We start from the raw sequence: 17,151 nt of genomic DNA, 5'->3' as shown, positions 1-17,151 counted from the left end.
GGTGTACAAAGACCGTCTAGGCGGGTCCGGGGGCATGCCCCCCCATGGGAGTTTTTTTTTTTTTTTTTTTTTTTTTTTTTACATTTTATTGTAAAATGCATCAATTTCGTTCACTTTGAGAGAAAAATGAAGAAAATGTGTCTAGACTCTAGACTGTGACTGTCTGACTTGGGGCGCTCAAAGTACTGCAAGGCTCAACTGGAGTTGGATTCATCTTCTGCCCTAGCTCTATAATCTACGGAGCCCCCCGGGTGCCAGGATAGAAAAAAATAAAAAATCATAGCTAATCTGTACCCACAGTTTACTAATCTGTGGGTACAGTTTAGTAATCTGTACCAACAGTTTACTAATTTGTACCCACAGATTACTAATCTGTACCCACAGTTTACTAAAATGTACCCACAGATTACTAAACTGTACCCACAGTTTCCTAATCTGTACCTACAGATTACTAACCTCTACCCACAGATTACTAACCTCTACCCACAGTTTACGAATCTGTACCCACAGATTACTAAACTGTACCCACAATTTACTAAACTGTACCCACAGATTACTAAACTGTACCCACAGTCTGGCAGACTCTCTTGCAAGGAGACGAAAACAAGTCACGTCATTTCACCGCTCGCGAAGAAAACACGGTAGGTGGCCGCACTGAAAAAAACTTTTTAAAAGCGTATGCATGTTTACAAATGTTAAATACCTAAACAGCACTTGCGGGGGAAACATGAAGTGCTTATTCTGAAAATAAGTTGAAAAGACTGTACTTATATACAGTATTCTTAATGTAATTGGAATAATGTCTTCCTTTACCAACTGCATGTGACTTTGCTCTACTTGAATTGTACTGATGCATTAAGCAGCGAATTGGCTGATGCTGCTTATGGTTTTTACTAGGGCTGTCAAACGATTAAAATTTTTAATCGAGTTAATTACAGCTTAAAAATTAATTAATCGTAATTAATCGCAATTCAAACCATCTCTAAAATATGCCATATTTTTATGTAAATTATTGTTGGAATGGAAAGATAAGACACATGACAGATATATACAGTGGGGAGAACAAGTATTTGATACACTGCCAATGGGTTTTCCCATTGACAGTGTATCAAATACTTGTTCTCCCCACTGTACATACAACATACTGTACATCAGCACTGTATTTGTTTATTGTAACAATAAATCCACAAATGGCATTATTAACATTCTTTCTGTTAAAGTGATCCACGGATAGAAAGACTTGTAGTTCTTAAACGATAAATGTTATAGCTACAAGTTATTGTAATTTTATATTAAAACCCCTCTTCATGTTTTCGTTTTAATAAAATTTGTAAAATTTTCAATCAAAAGTAGCGTTAATATAATAATAAGAAGAACAAAAATAACTAATAAAAATAGAGTGAAAAGTTTTACGTCTATTTTGCATAGCAAAATTGATATGGAATGCCAGTTTATTTAGCATTGTTGTTTAACTGTGTGTCAGAATAGACCCTACTCACGTGACGTCACAGCCACGCCCCAGCGCCACGTTGTCCGTATACTCGTCATGTTAATGCATTAGCGCTTCGTAAATTCCTCCTATTATGGCGTGTTTTTCTGCTCGTTAACATTAATAATCAAAATGGTGAAGTCGTGTGTGGCGGTCGGTTGCAAAAACAGAGAAGATAGACGGAGAGACTTGGAAGTTTTACCGTATTCCGAGAGACCCGAAGAGGAGACCGAGATTGACTGCTGCAATTCGACGAGAAAACTGGGCTCCAAACGACTACCACAGATTATGTAGTAGTCATTTTATATCTGGTAAGATGCATTTAATATATATTTAGAGGGTTTTGGGCTGACAACCACAATTAAGATCATTGCTAGGCTAATCGCCAACAACATACACTCAGACGTTGTGAATGAACTACCTGAAAATATATCATTATAAGGGGATAATCAGACAGTTGTCATACAATTAATTTACAATTTCACTATTGAGGTCAAAAGCCAAAAAATAAATTCAACTAGGGACAATCTGGAGTAGTGCTATCGCACTTCATATTTATTACATATTATATATGTATGCAGTGAGAGTGCTATCGCTAAACCATATAAACATTAAAAGCCCTAGCTCCATTGACAAATGACATGAAATACATTAGACTTGACAGTGGATGTTAGCAAGAACAAAAGATTTTGAATTGAAAATTTCGTAACTCACCTTCCGAGCACAAGATTCCTGCCGAATTTTCGTGTACGAGGACCTGTTTCACCCAACCAGCAACGTAGCATTTATAAGCCTCCAAGCTCTTAAAGTTTTTCAAACTTTCGTGAGAATAGGCTGATTTTGTGTGGACAAGATAGTTGTAAATATCAGGGTCAGGCAGAGACGGCGAAGGCAGCGGGTCAAAAAACATCGATTTAGGCATCAAATACGGATCTGGCGAATGGATAAACTGAAGCTTTTCCACGTAACGCCGTTTATGCAACGCATCCAATGAGTTTACAGCGTCAGATAACACCGGGGCTTCCATGAATTGCTCTATAACTTGCTCGACTAATTGAAAACAATGAGAATAGGTCTAAAAAATAGGTACAATATGGCGGCCGGAAACAGCGACACGCCCATTTTGTAACGTAGGTGAGTAGGGTCTATAGCAAACATGTCCAAAATGCGGCCTGGGGGCCAAATGCGGCCCGTGGTCAAATTTCATCCGGCCCCCAGCCTCTTTCATAAGATTAATAACATCTGGCCCGCACACAGACTTAGTGCTGCTTACACATGAAATGCTGCTCCTTATTTACCCACTAAAAGGCAGCAGCCCTCTAAGCAACATTACCCTGTGTGACCCTTGACTTCCAATTTTTGAAAATGGCACCAATCAACCAAAAAAAAAGTTGACTGCGACGGCCGACGCTTCAAGGATAGGTGGAAATTGGACTATTTCCTCACTAAAATACTCAACAACTGTGTCCGCCTCATTTGCAAAGAGACAGTCGCTGTTTTTAAAGAGTTTAATGTGAGGCGATATTACCAAATAAGACACGCTGACATGTACGACAAGATTACAGGGAAGAAACGCAGCAAGAAATTGAAGCAACTTGAAGCTAGTTTAATTTCACAGCAGTATTTCGCAAGATCCCGAGAGTCGAAAGAGAACGCCACAAAGGCGAGTTGCGAGATTGTTGAAATTATTAGTTAAAATAATAAAGCAAATGTGACACACAGAATGGCTTGCTAATATTTGCTTAAATAATATTGTTCTACGTAAAGGACATCAGCCAAGGTCGGCCCCCCACATTTTTACCACACCAAATCTGGCCCCCTTTGCAAAAAGTTTGGACACCCCTGGTCTATAGACCCTACCCACCGACGTCACAAAACCACGTGCTCGCTGTATGGTTCCCCCCACTTGTCCGTCATTTTGTCTCTGTATTAGCATTGGTTTCAATTGATCGAGGAATTTAAAATGCATTTCATGGAAGACCCGGTGCTTTCTGATGCCGTAAACTCACTGGATGTGTTGCATAAAAGGCGTTATGTGGAAAAGCTTCGTTCTATACAGTCGCCAGATCCATATTTGATGCCCAAATCGATGTTTTTCGACCCACTGTCTTCGCCTTGTCTGCCTGACATCTGCTACGCTGATATTTACAATTATATTGTCCACACAAAATCAGCCTATTCTCACGAAAATTTGAAAAACTTCAAGAGCTTGGAGGCTTATAAATACTTTGTTGCTGGTTGGGTGAAACAGGTCCTCGTCCACGAAAATTCGGCAGGAATCTATCTTGTGCTTGGAAAGGTGAGTTACGAAATTTTCAATTCAAAATCTTTTGTTATTGCTAACATCCACTGTCAAGTCTAATGTATTTCATGTCGTTCGTCAATGGAGTTAAGGCTTTTAATGTTTATATGCAGTGTTTCCCCTAGGATTTTTTGAAGCTGTGGTGGTGGGCTGCATCGGAGTCGGACAGCCTCACCATGTCGTGCCACAGCAAATTTTTTTTTCTTCATTTTTTCCCCCAAGAAGAACCATAACAAAGATATATTTGAAATATTTCATTAGCCAGGCTAATGTTGTACCTCTCAGCTACAGTACATGTATGTAAAATGCGTAGCTGATTACAGCTACGTTACCCGATGTACTAATGCGACTTTTTTTCTCGTGGCAATAGTACGACTTACATCTCGTAGTGACTCAGGGTTGGCAACCCAAACTGTTGAAAGAGCCATATTTGACCCCCCAAAAAACACAAAAAAAACTGATACAGTATGTCTGGAGCCACAAAAAATTAAAAGCCTTTTACAAGCCTTATAATTATCGATACTAGCTATATTAGCCTACTATAGAAATACGTAATTAGCCTTCATGATTAAATGTTTGTTTTCCCTGCAGTGGATCCTATAGAGAATGACGCACCACGTGACTACTCTGTTGTACTATGCCACCACAAGTTTAACTTCATTACAATATTAATGAATTGAAAGAATGTTTGTGTCATGTTTGTCCTCCTAGAAATCCTATTAAAACAAAAAAAATATATTTCCCTCCCCCATCTTTTTCCATTTAAAAAAAAAAAAAAAAGCTCCGAAGCATCGCTAAAGAGCCGCATGCGGCCCGAGAGCCGCGGGTTGCAGACCACCGTCGTAGTCCTCCTTTTTCCTTTTATTTGACCCTCATAAGTACTACATTACCACAACAATAACAGTCCTTCTGTCAACTGACCCATTTAGAGCACTGGGGGAATTCTAATAGCCGTGTAAAGAGTTTTACTTGATTCGGTGAGAAGGTGAATAGTTTTTTCCCCGTTGTTCGTAAACTAAATTTCCACACAAAGGCACGTCGAGGTACCATTAACTTAGCAAGGAGAGGTATGAGAGTCATTTTTCGAGTGTCCCAGAGCTCGCGAAATTTGGGTGGGGGGGCGCATTTATCAAAGTTTCGTCAGCCGTAATTGTCTGAAGTTGGCGCGCCGGTGTTGTGCCGAAAAATAGCCACTCCACGTGAAATGTCCCCCCTGACGGGAGCGCCCACACGTCACTCGTACAAACAGCCTTTTCTTACCAATCGATGGACACAGAAACGACGTTCTTGTACCGTGAATATGTATCATTTTACTCTGCTTGAACTGATAAATCGTTTACTGTGACCAACGCTCTGAAAATAGAGCAAGGCTTTATTTTGGGCCCCGCCTCTCCGCAGTCTCTCGGCGCAAGTTAGTCAAAGTTTGCTTTCCGTCCAAGACGGCCGTCCACCGCTCACTTTCGCCGAAAAGTCCGATCCAAATTATTGTAATGCCCCGGATATGGGCAAGAAGGAGAGAAGTCTGTATTTGCTTACCCACTTTATTGTGGTAACAATAATAAAGAAAAACAATAACAAAATAACAGCGGGCTGCTACAACATGCGACCGCTATCTCTCGCTATCTCGCTCGTTCTCCCATTCTTCCTACTCGTTCCACTTGCGTCTCTTAAGGGGGGGCCTGCATAGTTACGAACATTAGGCTACAATACACAATGAATAGGTGTCCGCTGAACTCCTCCCACTCGGCTGCCGCTAGTTTGAAGCGGCCTTAAAATTTTTTTTTTATTTAAATAAATAAATAAAATACATCTCATTTGCCAGGCGTGGCGGCTTTCATTTTAGTGTGGCGGTGCGCCACAATCTGTTGAATATAGGGGAATCCCTGATATGGTTTAGCGATAGCACTCTCACTACATACATCAGGCATGAAAATGGGTCAGTGGTTAAAAAGGTGAGAAGGGTGTGGAGGAAATATGTTCCAGTACACTGTATTGTACACCCCAACAAAATATTGAGCTCTGTCGACCCACACTGTGTTTCAGCAGGGCCATGCAGAGACCGGTGGAGGGGTGGGTGCTCGTAGATCAAAAGGGGCACATGAACAAGTATTTAATACACCTTAAAACAACATAACTTAAATTTTAACCAGCTTTAGATAATAATTGGCTGCGACTGTGACATACTTTAATTGGGAGGGGGCAACAGTGAATGGAAATCAAAACTGTCATCAACACTTTCTGGCTGTGACTCAGTCAGTCTGCCTCTTTTCTTCCTTCAACCTCTGCATCAAAACTTCCTTCCTCAACTTGTTCATCTGAGAACAAACCACATCAGATGGTCACTGAGCCACCAACAGCACAGTTTTCTTAAAACTATTATTTCATTATTATCCATACTTAACAACTCTAGCACCTAATGATTAATAAAGCAATGACATAAAATCTTATAGAAAAATAACATTGTAATTGTGTTTATAATTGGATTTAATACCCGACTATCCTTGCAAACTTGTTCTTACCAGGTCTGCTATTCACCCAGCTGATGAGTTATCCACTGCCTTTAGCAGCCTCATCTAACTCCTTTTTTTTATCCCTCAATCTCCCTTCCCTACGACGCATGTCTATGTAATGAAATATAAATATTTAAAAAAACAAACAGACTCCCCGGTGGATTTTAGTTTTAAAGCTTTCTTAATTTCTTTCTCACTCAATAACGATAGAGTTAGATTTGTGTTTTTATTATTCAATCAAAAAACAAAGTTACTTCTATCAAAAACAAAGTTGCTTCAATCAAAATACAGTATATACTTTTAATCCCAAAAAGTAGCTTCAATAAAAAAAAAAGTTTTTGATTGCAATAATAAATTTGAGACAAAAAAAGCATTTGAAAACTATTTTTCTTGATTGAAACAAATTTTTCCATTTAAGTAATGTTGTGCGTTTGGGCCACATTTTGGCTAGGACATTTGTGTCTTTATTATTCAATCAAATAAGTTGCTTCAAACAAAAAAATATATATAAAAAGAAAAACTTTGCACATGTGCCAATCACCGTTTACCAAAGCCTGAGAGGGTTTGAGTAGACTCACTATGAAGCTTTTAATAAAGCCAAGCATTTTCTAACTACTTTATTCTTGTTTAAAAATAATTCGGTGGGGCAGTAACATGTTTAAAACTTATCATAATTCTTACATTTTGAAGTGCTTGAAAACCATTTATAAATGATACTTTGGTGAAAAAAGTGAAAAAACATGTCTTATATATATATATATATATGTATCTTTTTTCCAATGTAAAATCTGAATAAATGCATTGAACACGCACAAAAAAATGGGGAATTTAAAACCACACTCACAGCAAAATCCAACACTGCTGCAGCGAAAAGAGCACGACAGGTCTGTTCGGCAGCAGATTGCAGATCGCGTAAATGCGTAAGTATGTCCGTTTAAATCATACTGCGAAAAGACATACGTCCTGCTGTTAGGACAATTAAATATGGTACGTTTAACTGTATGAAATAATTAATCGTATGTGCATCACCACATGAAGCAAGATGATTGCATGTTTAGTCCAGTTGATTGTATGAATCTAATGTATGTCATTTGAACATCTTCAGAGGCAACAGCAGCAGAAAGCGCACCTGGCAACAGGTCAAAATGAAATATAAGAACATAATCCAAAATGCTATGTGTGTGTGTGGTGGGGAGGGGGGGGCAGAAGAGAGCGTGAGAGAATGAAAATATGCTTTTGTACCTCCACAGCCAACAAGAAGAGAGTAGCAGCGTGGGCCACGGGAGGGGGGAGCGCATCTGAGCCCTTCACTGTAGCTGAGGAGTTGGCCCTAGCCAACAATAGTGGCAGGCCAATTTCGGAGGGAGTGGAGGGGGTACAGTCCACCCCTGGTGCAGTGGAAATGTCCACCCTCAATGTGCGGGGTAATATATGGCATTGAGGTTTCATGTTAAAAGGACTTTAATTCAAAATAGTGACATGCCATGCGTTTTAATGCAGTTGAGGATGAACACATGGTGACCACTACTCCACCACCATACATGGGCAGTACAACTCGGCAGGTAATTAAAACAGATGACATTGCATGACCTCTAAATTATGCTGTCCATAAAGTATGTAGGTGAAGCCTGTAATTATTTGTCTTTCAGGATGGAGAGGATGACACACTGACAGCCACCTCTGACACCCCCATGCAGGTTAAAACACTTTGCTGCTGCTACTGTGTGAATATTGTTGGGATAGTGACCCTTACTCTTAAGTAGCGTGTCTGAATCGGGTAAGTTATGTGGTGCTATGAATCTGTGTACTCCTTATAAAGGAGGACTTGCAACCGCCCATGTTCCCCTCTGATGCCTCCCTGCCAGGGACCTCTCAATCCAATAAGGTACAGTTTCTTCCTCCTTGGTTGATTAGAGGTACCGAATCTTATACATACTAGGATAATATATTAGTCCTGTAGGCTGGAGTGGACAATGTCCGAAGCCTGTACAAAAGAATGCTGGAGTTGGATTGCGAAAAGAAGAGGCTAGAGATAAAAAACTCAAACTGGAGATTGAAAAGCTGGAGCACGACAAAATGGTATTAACCTGTACATATCATCACTCCATTAATGTGTATCATTTAGTTTGCCTTCATGTTCTCTTTATAGGCATGGAAGACTAATAAATGAGTATTGCAACACATCATTCTTGTCATATTTATTTCAATTTTGTCATTAATTGAAGAATTGTTCGGCAATTGCATCCCTCACTGCACGTCCTGTGGGATGGTCAAGGGTCATGGGGTCAGTGACATCTGGGGGGAGAGGATTGTGAACTGGTACTCTCTCTTTCCTTATTGTGGCTATATTGTGCAGTACCACACATGCTGCTATTGTCTGGCAGGCCCTCGCAGGCTTCACGCGAAGGCCTTTAAGACATGAAAATCGGGCCTTCAAAATGCCAAATGTATTCTCCATTCTGACCCTGGTGACACTGTGGGCATGGTTGAAGGTTCTCTGAGCCTTTGATTGGGGGTCTGCAAATGGTGTCATCAGGTGTTTCTGACATGGGTAGCCACGGTCCCCCAGCAGTAATCCATCAAAACGCCCTTACAGTAGATGAAATGGAGGCAAGTTAGTATGAAACAATGGCATAGCAGTAGCATGCTTATTGCATCCTAAAAAGATGAGCTATTTATTCTGTTGAACATGCAGGATCTTACCTTCTTGGAATCCCTGTGAAAGTAGTGATTCCCGGAAAATGCGAGCATCATGTACAGACCCTGGCCATCTTGCATCCAAACTTGTTACCATGTACTGGTGATCACATGTCATCTAAGAATATATGCAAAGGTGAGGAACAAGGTGTTCAAGCACTTGTCACCCCTGAAATTCAAACCATTTGGTTTACTTAAGTACTTAAGTTACTTTAAGTACTGCAAAATGGTACCAGCTGACTCATTGGAGAATTTAATTTAATTTTCAATGTTTACCTATAGGCCTATAAATTATGAATCCTTAAAATAATTTTTATTATTAATATTAATTGTAATAATTTTAAATGTTTTACCTGCACATTTATGGTATGTTGGGACTTCCTGTTCACAAAATCCCCCTCATGCTCTCCCAGGGATGCACTAATGGGGATGTGGGTGCAATCAATGACTCCTATTACTCTTGGGAAACCTATATTGTTAGTCAAATCAGTTACCGGTCATAATTCGGTTTTGGATAAAAGGCAAAACAGCCAATTGCATTTAATAATTAGTAGTCAATTACCCGCGATTGCATAGAAGCCTTCTTTGATTTGAAGTGCAGTTAGATGGCCAGGGAACACGACAAATGCATCCACCAGTTTAGCAAGAGCAAGTACCACTTTCCGAATTGCACGGCATACAGTGTTCTTACTCAGATGTTCAGCATCACCAATGGAATACATATATTGTCCGCTGGCAAAATAGCGCAAGGACAGGCACACAGTTTGCGCGGTTGTGAAGGCTTGACTTCGGCGGGTTACATTAGTTATGTCCGCCTCGATCAGCTGGCACAGGTAACGTAGTCCCTCAGCTGAAAATCTATATCTTTCGTGGAGTACATCGTCCGGGTACGCCAGCGGATTCTGGCGGTCCCGAAATACCCGTGCCCTCCGGAGAGAGCCCCTCACAATCCGCGCGCCAATGTCGTATGGGTCGTCCAAGTACGCTGTCATTGTCAGGAGGACACGTCCGCGGAGGACTGCTGTTTAAATAGAGCGTGGTTAATTGGAATCCTGATGTTAAGCAAGATCTAACTCTGACACGACCAGGTTTGGCGTGTGGCGTGTGTTGCCATGGCAACACTTCTCGGTTCCAACATATCCACCTTTCGTAGTCTCGCATAGCCGCGAACTTACGTCGCACGTGATAAAGTTACTCTCGAAGTTACCCTGCTAAGCCAGAAAACCGGCTTCGTAGTATAGGCCACTGGTCTGCCCCGATGTGGATAAGGCCTGCTTTTTGTTTTCGCAGCTTTGCAATGCAACCGAAGGCTCTCCGAGCACTCCATGTACACGCGTAAGGAGTGCGCGCGTTTGGAATAATGGAACGCAGCTTGGGCCGATGATTGGTTCTCGTCAGCGAAGCATCTAGAAGGATTTGCTGACTGTGTTCTTAAGTGCTCAGTTTATGTACTAAGTTAATCACATGATGATAATAATAATAATTAAATAAAACCTCCCGACCCCCCCCCCCCCCCCCAAAAAGAATTTCTCCTCGGATCTACGCAATTCACGTAGGTCGCCCTTTTTGACTTCAAAACGGCGAATTTCGCCGAAAGGTGAGAGATTTTCATGCCTGATACATACGTGTATGTTGTCAGCGATTAGCCTAGCAATGATCTTAATTGTGGTTATTTGTCAGCCCAAAACCCTCTAAGTATATCTTAAATGCATCTTACCGGATATAAAATGACTACTACATAGTCTGTGGTGATTTTTTTGGTGCCCAGTTTTAACGTCGAATTGCAGCCGTCCATTTCGCTCTCCTCTTTGGATCCCTCGGAATACGGTAAAACTTCAAGTCTCTCCTTCCATCTTCTCTGTTAGTGCAACCAACAGCCACACACGCCTTCACCATTTTGATTATTAATGTTAAGGAGCAGAAAAACACGCCGTAAATAGGAGAAATGTACGTAGCCGTAACAGGTTAACACTATATTTTGACGGACAGTTGGGCGGTACCATTCAGGAGAGCGGAGTTGTGACGTCACGTGGGTAGGGTCTATTGGGCCTCATTACTATAGACTGAAGTGCTTTTCTTTTTGAGAACTTTTTTTTTTTTTTTAGAGATAGGAATATTATTTTTGTTGTGCTTTCACTAAACGATACTTAAGTTTGTTGTGAAGGAGAAGCTTATGCCAATAAACGGCGCGCCTGTGTCCACTCGCCTTTACTGTATAACATATACAGTGGGGAGAACAAGTATTTGATACACTGCCAAAACCCATTGGCAGTCAATCAAATACTTGTTCTCCCCACTGTATCTGTACATATCTTACCCAAAATAAAACAAGAAACACATAATTGCCACTAAAAGAAATAAAACTTACCGAAATATGAGTGGAGCTATTTGTGAATACAGCATAAACGTCTCACAACTACTAATTCTCCCACGTGTAGAAGACATAACATGAGTATGGAACGGCGCTGCCCCCAAGCGGCCGATGGCATTCTCTTCACTCTTAATGTCCATAAACGGCCTCATTGTAATGTTTGAGGCAATATGCCAGCGGGTGCGTTAATAGCGTCAAATATTTTAACGTGATTAATTAAAAAAAATTAACTAACGCCCGTTAACGCGATAATTTTGGCAGCCCTACTTTTTACATATTTTTTCTTCACCATGAACAGTCTCTTCTGTGTAGTTTTTATTATATTGCACTCTTATTTTTCATTATGTGCATGCCTGCAATTCACAGCTTGCTTTTTTGTTGTTGTTGTATGGTATTCTTGTTTTGCCTTCATTTGTTTTTCTCGTCCTTTGTAGTTTGAATGTTGTCACATGATCCAAATAGGACTAAGTTGGAATTTTTTCTTGATATTGTTACTCTGCTTAGCTATATATTTTTCCATTATGAATGTTTTTTTTTTTTTTTTTTACTAGCGCCAAGATCACCACCCCATTGGGAAGAAACTGAATCACGACCCCCAAATGCTAGTCTTCCCCTGCAGATACAGGGATGTCACACTGATCCAAATGGAAGTAAGTAGCATAAGTAGTTCTGTACTTTAAATTTTGAACCGTGCTGAACACTTTTTTTTTCTTTAAATAGACATCGAACACTGTGAAACCCACTGTGCAGACAGGACCAATGGTGACAAGATAAGACCATGCCGAGCTTCATGGACGGTTCAAACTCATCCTGCCCAGGAACGGCTGGTATGTTTTTATGTCTGAGACAAATGTTGTGCTCACTGGAAATCTGGATAGGCTTATTATGCCATATATTAGTTCACAGATGGACATGATTGATTATTTACTCTTGGTCAGTGTTGTTAATAACGGCGTAACAATATAACGGCGTTACAAACGGCGTTATTTTTTTCAGTATTGAGTAATCTAATTAATTACTTTTCTCTTCTTGGCAACGCCGTTACCGTTACTGAGGCAGGAAAGGCGTGCGTTACTATGCGTTACTAAGTTGGTTGAATAAAAAAAGTCTGAGAGAAACGGACTCATGGAGACGAAAGAGCAGAGCAGCAGTGGGGAAGACGCCGTTGCTAGTGTTGTATCGGTCATGAACGATTCGTTCTTTTTGAACGAATTATTTGGGTGAACGAGACCGAACTAATCATCTTCTGCACTGATTCGTTCTATGAAGTTGGGGCTTGCCTTGTTATCTGCGTGGGAGGGCGTTGAGCAAGCGGCAGCGTCTACTGACATGGCACACGACCAATCAGACGCCAGCTTCATCGCGGGCAGGGGAGGGAGCGGAAAACAGAATCAGGGCGTCTGTCACTCACTTCCACGTGTGGCCAATAAGCAGCCAGCATGCAGGCAGGGGGCAAGACTGAGTTATGTCACTTCCCGTTCACGGACTCTCCGTTCTACCGAGAATGCTTAGATGATTCGGTCTGCTAGACTGCTACGCTAATTTATAGTCAGCCTACACCGGCAGTCACGCAGCAGCGCTGCGGCAGTGAACGAGCTAGGACTGAAAGGAAAGGGCTTTATCACATATTCTTTCATGTTGAGCCTATCATATACTACTCAAATGCACAAAAATCACCACATAAGCAAAGTGAGCAAAGTTTACTGTGCTTTTCTCAACAGACTCGAGACTACATATGACGACATTGTATCCACTTTACAGTACGTCAAAACTTTCGCCAGTAGCTACAAGGCGATAAGGCTAAGCTATGGATACGTCGCGGGGGCGGGCGAGAAAGCTGTCAAGAGACTAGCTGGACTTCATGGCAGCGAAATTTATCTAATCTGTGCCCATGGAAAATGACTATTTAGTATGATCACCATAATACTGATTTGCTATGAAACGGTAGTTTCATGACATATTTTTCCGAGTTTTTTTTTTTCCGTGTCACAGCTTGTCGGGTTGGGGCGCAAATTAATTAACGTTGAGTCTATCAGGCCATCCTGTGCGACTAAAGCGTCCAAAAATTAAACGCGAGGACGTAGGATGTATATATACATGTATGTCTCCATTTTCTTAACATACCAATGAGAGTGGAATGGTTACATTGTAAAGAGCAAACGATTCTCTTTTCGTCAGCATTTGGAGATCGGGAGGGGATGACTGCGTGGAGTTGATGGGATTATTTATATATTAATACCAGTGCAAAAATGACATTTCAACACGATTTTTAGGTAATATTTTTTCGAGTGTTGTTTTATTTATTTTCGTGTCAGAGAAGCCAAATAATAATAATAATAATAATAATACATTTTATTTATAACGCTGATTTAATATTTATTAATATACATAATAAATTGATTATTTATTATTATTTTTTATATTTTCTTATTTGTGTACAATAAATCTCACTCAACCGGAAAAAATAGCCGAAGACAGTTTATTTAAATTCCACATTTATTTGTTCTTCAGCCGAAATGATTTGGTGGTATATCAAATGGCTTTCACGAGCAGCCAGCTCACGTAAACACGCATTTAAACTACGAATACGGAAGGGAGCGTACACGTAATTTAGCGTGATTGAAAAAGTTTGTGCTTAAAAAAAGGGGAAATGTTTAACCGTTTCCTATATGAAAGTGAAGCAAGCACAAGCCATGGCTTTGATCCCATAGAAATATGATAGACGCGGAAATTCTCATTGCTGCAGCGGCTGGGCTGCAGAGACGAGGCAGTGAAAAAAAAAGACAGAAAAACACAGTCTGTCACTCACTTCTGAATCTACGAAGAGAGCGGCCAATGAAAAGCCTGTGTACTGTGCAAGAGGGGGAGGGACCAAGCCTTCCTGTTCAGTTATATAGACCCTACCCACGTGATGTCACAACTCCGCCCCCCTGACTGGTGCCGCCCAGTTGTCCGTCAACACATCGTGTTTGCCTGTTACGGCTACGTACATTCCTCCTATTTACGGCGTGTTTTTCTGCTCGTTAACATTAATAATCAAAATCGTGAAGGCGTGTGTGGCGGTCGGTTGCAATAACAGAGAAGATAGACGGAGAGACTTGAAGTTCTACCGGATTCCGAGAGACCCGGAGAGGAGAGAGCGAGATGGGCTGCTGCAATTCGACGAGAAAACTGGGCTCCAAACGATTACCACAGATTATGTAGTAGTCATTTTATATCTGGTAAGATGCATTTAATAGATATTTAGAGGGTTTTGGGCTGACAACCACAATTGAGATCATTGCTAGGCTAACCGCCGACAACATACGTATGTATGTAGTGAGAGTGCTATCGCTAAACCATATAAACATTAAAAGCCCTAGCTCCATTGACAAAAGACATGAAATACATTAGACTTGACAGTGGATGTTAGCAAGAACATAAGATTTTGAATTGAAAATTTCGTAACTCACCTTTCCAAGCACAAGATAGATTCCTGCCGAATTTTCGTGGACGAGGACCTGTTTCACCCAACCAGCAACGAAGTATTTATAAGCCTCCAAGCTCTTAAAGTTTTTCAAACTTTCGTGAGAATAGGCTGATTTTGTGTGGACAAGATAGTTGTACATATCAGGGTAGCTAGCAGATGTCAGGCAAATACGGCGGAGACAGCGGGTCGAAAAACATCGATTTAGGCATCAAATAGGGATCTGGCGAATGGATAAACTGAAGCTTTTCCACATAACGCCTTTTATGCAACGCATCAAGTGAGTTTACGGCATCCGAAAGCAATGGGTCTTCCATGAAATGCATTATAAATTGCTCGATCAATTGAGACCATTGATAATACAGACACAAAATGACGGACAAGGGGGCGGAACCATACAGCGAGCACGTGATTTTGTGACGTCGGTGGGTAGGGTCTGTAGGCTGATTTTGTGTGGACAAGATAGTTGTACATATCAGGGTAGCTAGCAGATGTCAGGCAAATACGGCGGAGACAGCGGGTCGAAAAACATTGATTTAGGCATCAAATATAGATCTGGCGACTGTATAGAACGAAGCTTTTCCACATAACGCCTTTTATGCAACACATCCAGTGAGTTTACGGCATCCGAAAGCACCGGGTCTTCCATGAAATGCATTTTAAATTCCTCGATCAATTGAAACCAATGCTAATACAGAGACAAAATGACGGACAAGTGGGCAGAACCATACAGCGAGCACGTGGTTTTGTGACGTCGGTGGGTAGGGTCTATATGCTAAGCGGTCTTTTGGTGATTCGTTTGCAACGTCACTTCCCGTTCACTGACCGAACGATTCATTTGGGCGGTTGCGGGTGGGGGGGATGAGGAGGGCGAACGATTCGTTGAACAATTTGTTTGAACGAATCTTTTTACTGAACGAACCGGAATTGATTCGTTTCCTCAGGTGAACGACTTTTCCCGTCACTAGCCGTTGCAACCGCGATGCTAGGTGGCTCCAATAATACCCGACTGTAGCCATAGCCGACAAACTACGCTCACATGACATGGTAGATATCATATTATAGAACTAGATGCAAACACAACACAGCTGCATTGGCAACATGTTTTAAGGACTACATGCGTTAGTAAACAGCCGCCATCTTAAAGCAGTAGACCTATCAGGAAGGCTCTGATGTAGAGAGCCTTCCTAGCGAACGAACCTAAGTGACTTTTTTTTTTTTTTTTTTCCTAAAATGCTGCTAAATTGGCAAAATCTTAACTTAAATCTATCTTTAAATGATGAAACTGTTTTAAAACTTAGACATGTTTAAAGTAGACAGAAGGGAACTAATGCAATAACGGGAGCAATTTTAACAACTTTAAATGACTTCCACACATAGCAAAGGTTACTAACTAGTTATCGCAATACCCTTGTGTCTAGTTAAGTGTAGGGTAAAGAATTGGGCTAGGGCCAATTGTCCCCCAAACTCTTTAAACTTCACATTGCATGACTTGTTTTTTGTTTTTGTTTTTTTTTTTTGAGAAAAAAAAAAAAAGAAAATCATCACTAGTTACCGTAATTTGCAAAGTAACTAATTACTCTTACATTCAGGTAACTGAGTTACTAATGCAATTACTTTTTGGGAGAAGTAATTTGTAACTGTAATTAATTACTTTTTTAAAGTAAAATTAACAACACTGCTCTTGGTTTTGTTAACCAATCAACATTCTAATCAGTTTATGTAAATCTTGAATATTAACCCTTTAACACCAAACGTGTCAGCAGCGACGCGTTTACGCATATCGTCCTTGCAGCTTGGTCACGCAGTAATTACGTCACCCACGTGCCGCTGGTTGGTCTCATTTGAAAGTGCGGAAGTTGATGTCCACACCAGTTTTTATTTGAAGTCAATCGACCAAGAAAAGCGGGAGATGTCATTTGAGTTTTATTGCACTCATAAATATGCATTCAAACGCTGCATGGACCATGTATCTATCTCCGTATTTCCATCATTTCTTGTCCTTTTTGAAAACCGAAAGCAGCACAAAAGACTACATATCCCAAGAGCCGTTCTGATGTCAAGACGGACGAATCGAATGTGATCATTTTTAATACATTTCCGAACGAGGCGCCAACTAATGAAAGGGAGGCATGCGACGCAAGCAACGGCCGGTTGGTTTGAGCGAGCGACTTTGAAACGTGCAGAATGAATATAAAGCTACATTTAGCGCAAGCTAATGCATTATTTCATTAACTCAAGGAGGAAGCTGAGCCGTATTTGTCGTCTTTTTCTCTGCATGAGTCGGCGTCTCGGCAAATAGAAGTGACGGCAGCG

The 17,151-nt window shown here is 40.9% G+C and overlaps 2 protein-coding genes across 7 annotated transcripts in view; one reads left to right on the top strand and one right to left on the bottom strand.

The window, feature by feature from the left end:
- LOC130914379 (cell division protein ZipA-like) overlaps window positions 1-17,151 on the top strand; it is a 51,273-nt gene that overhangs the window by 7,971 nt on the left and 26,151 nt on the right. Inside the window, exons 4-11 of one of the 6 annotated variants that reach the window (XM_057833499.1) lie at window positions 553-641; window positions 7,552-7,725; window positions 7,802-7,863; window positions 7,951-7,998; window positions 8,121-8,186; window positions 8,254-8,380; window positions 11,921-12,019; window positions 12,090-12,196. The gene's annotated coding sequence lies outside the window, so the exon portion shown is untranslated. The remainder of the gene's footprint in view (window positions 1-552; window positions 642-7,551; window positions 7,726-7,801; window positions 7,864-7,950; window positions 7,999-8,120; window positions 8,187-8,253; window positions 8,381-11,920; window positions 12,020-12,089; window positions 12,197-17,151) is intronic. The other 5 variants (XM_057833500.1, XM_057833501.1, XM_057833498.1 and 2 more) reach the window with 5 other exon arrangements.
- On the bottom strand, window positions 8,355-10,428 carry harbi2 (harbinger transposase derived 2). Its single transcript, XM_057833528.1, has 4 exons — window positions 9,561-10,428; window positions 9,352-9,467; window positions 9,005-9,116; window positions 8,355-8,890 (listed from the first exon to the last, which is right to left on the bottom strand). The coding sequence occupies exons 1-4, from the start codon at window positions 9,988-9,990 to the stop codon at window positions 8,517-8,519; spliced, it is 1,032 nt and encodes a 343-aa protein (XP_057689511.1). The 5' UTR covers window positions 9,991-10,428; the 3' UTR covers window positions 8,355-8,516.

Source organism: Corythoichthys intestinalis, chromosome 4 (assembly GCF_030265065.1).
Source record: "Corythoichthys intestinalis isolate RoL2023-P3 chromosome 4, ASM3026506v1, whole genome shotgun sequence".
Classification (NCBI taxonomy): domain Eukaryota; kingdom Metazoa; phylum Chordata; class Actinopteri; order Syngnathiformes; family Syngnathidae; genus Corythoichthys; species Corythoichthys intestinalis.
Note: the sequence above shows the minus strand (reverse complement) of the source record. Positions and strands in the feature narration are given on the sequence as shown.

Bases quoted from the DNA above. Each gene is read 5' to 3' on its own strand.
- harbi2 (XM_057833528.1), bottom strand. From the start codon at position 9,990: ATGACAGCGTACTTGGACGACCCATACGACATTGGCGCGCGGATTGTG. The intron at 9,468-9,560 runs GTAATTGACTAC...CTAACAATATAG, and splicing joins AGGCTTCTATGCAATCGCGG to GTTTCCCAAGAGTAATAGGA. The intron at 8,891-9,004 runs GTAAGATCCTGC...ATCTACTGTAAG, and splicing joins TTCACAGGGATTCCAAGAAG to GGCGTTTTGATGGATTACTG.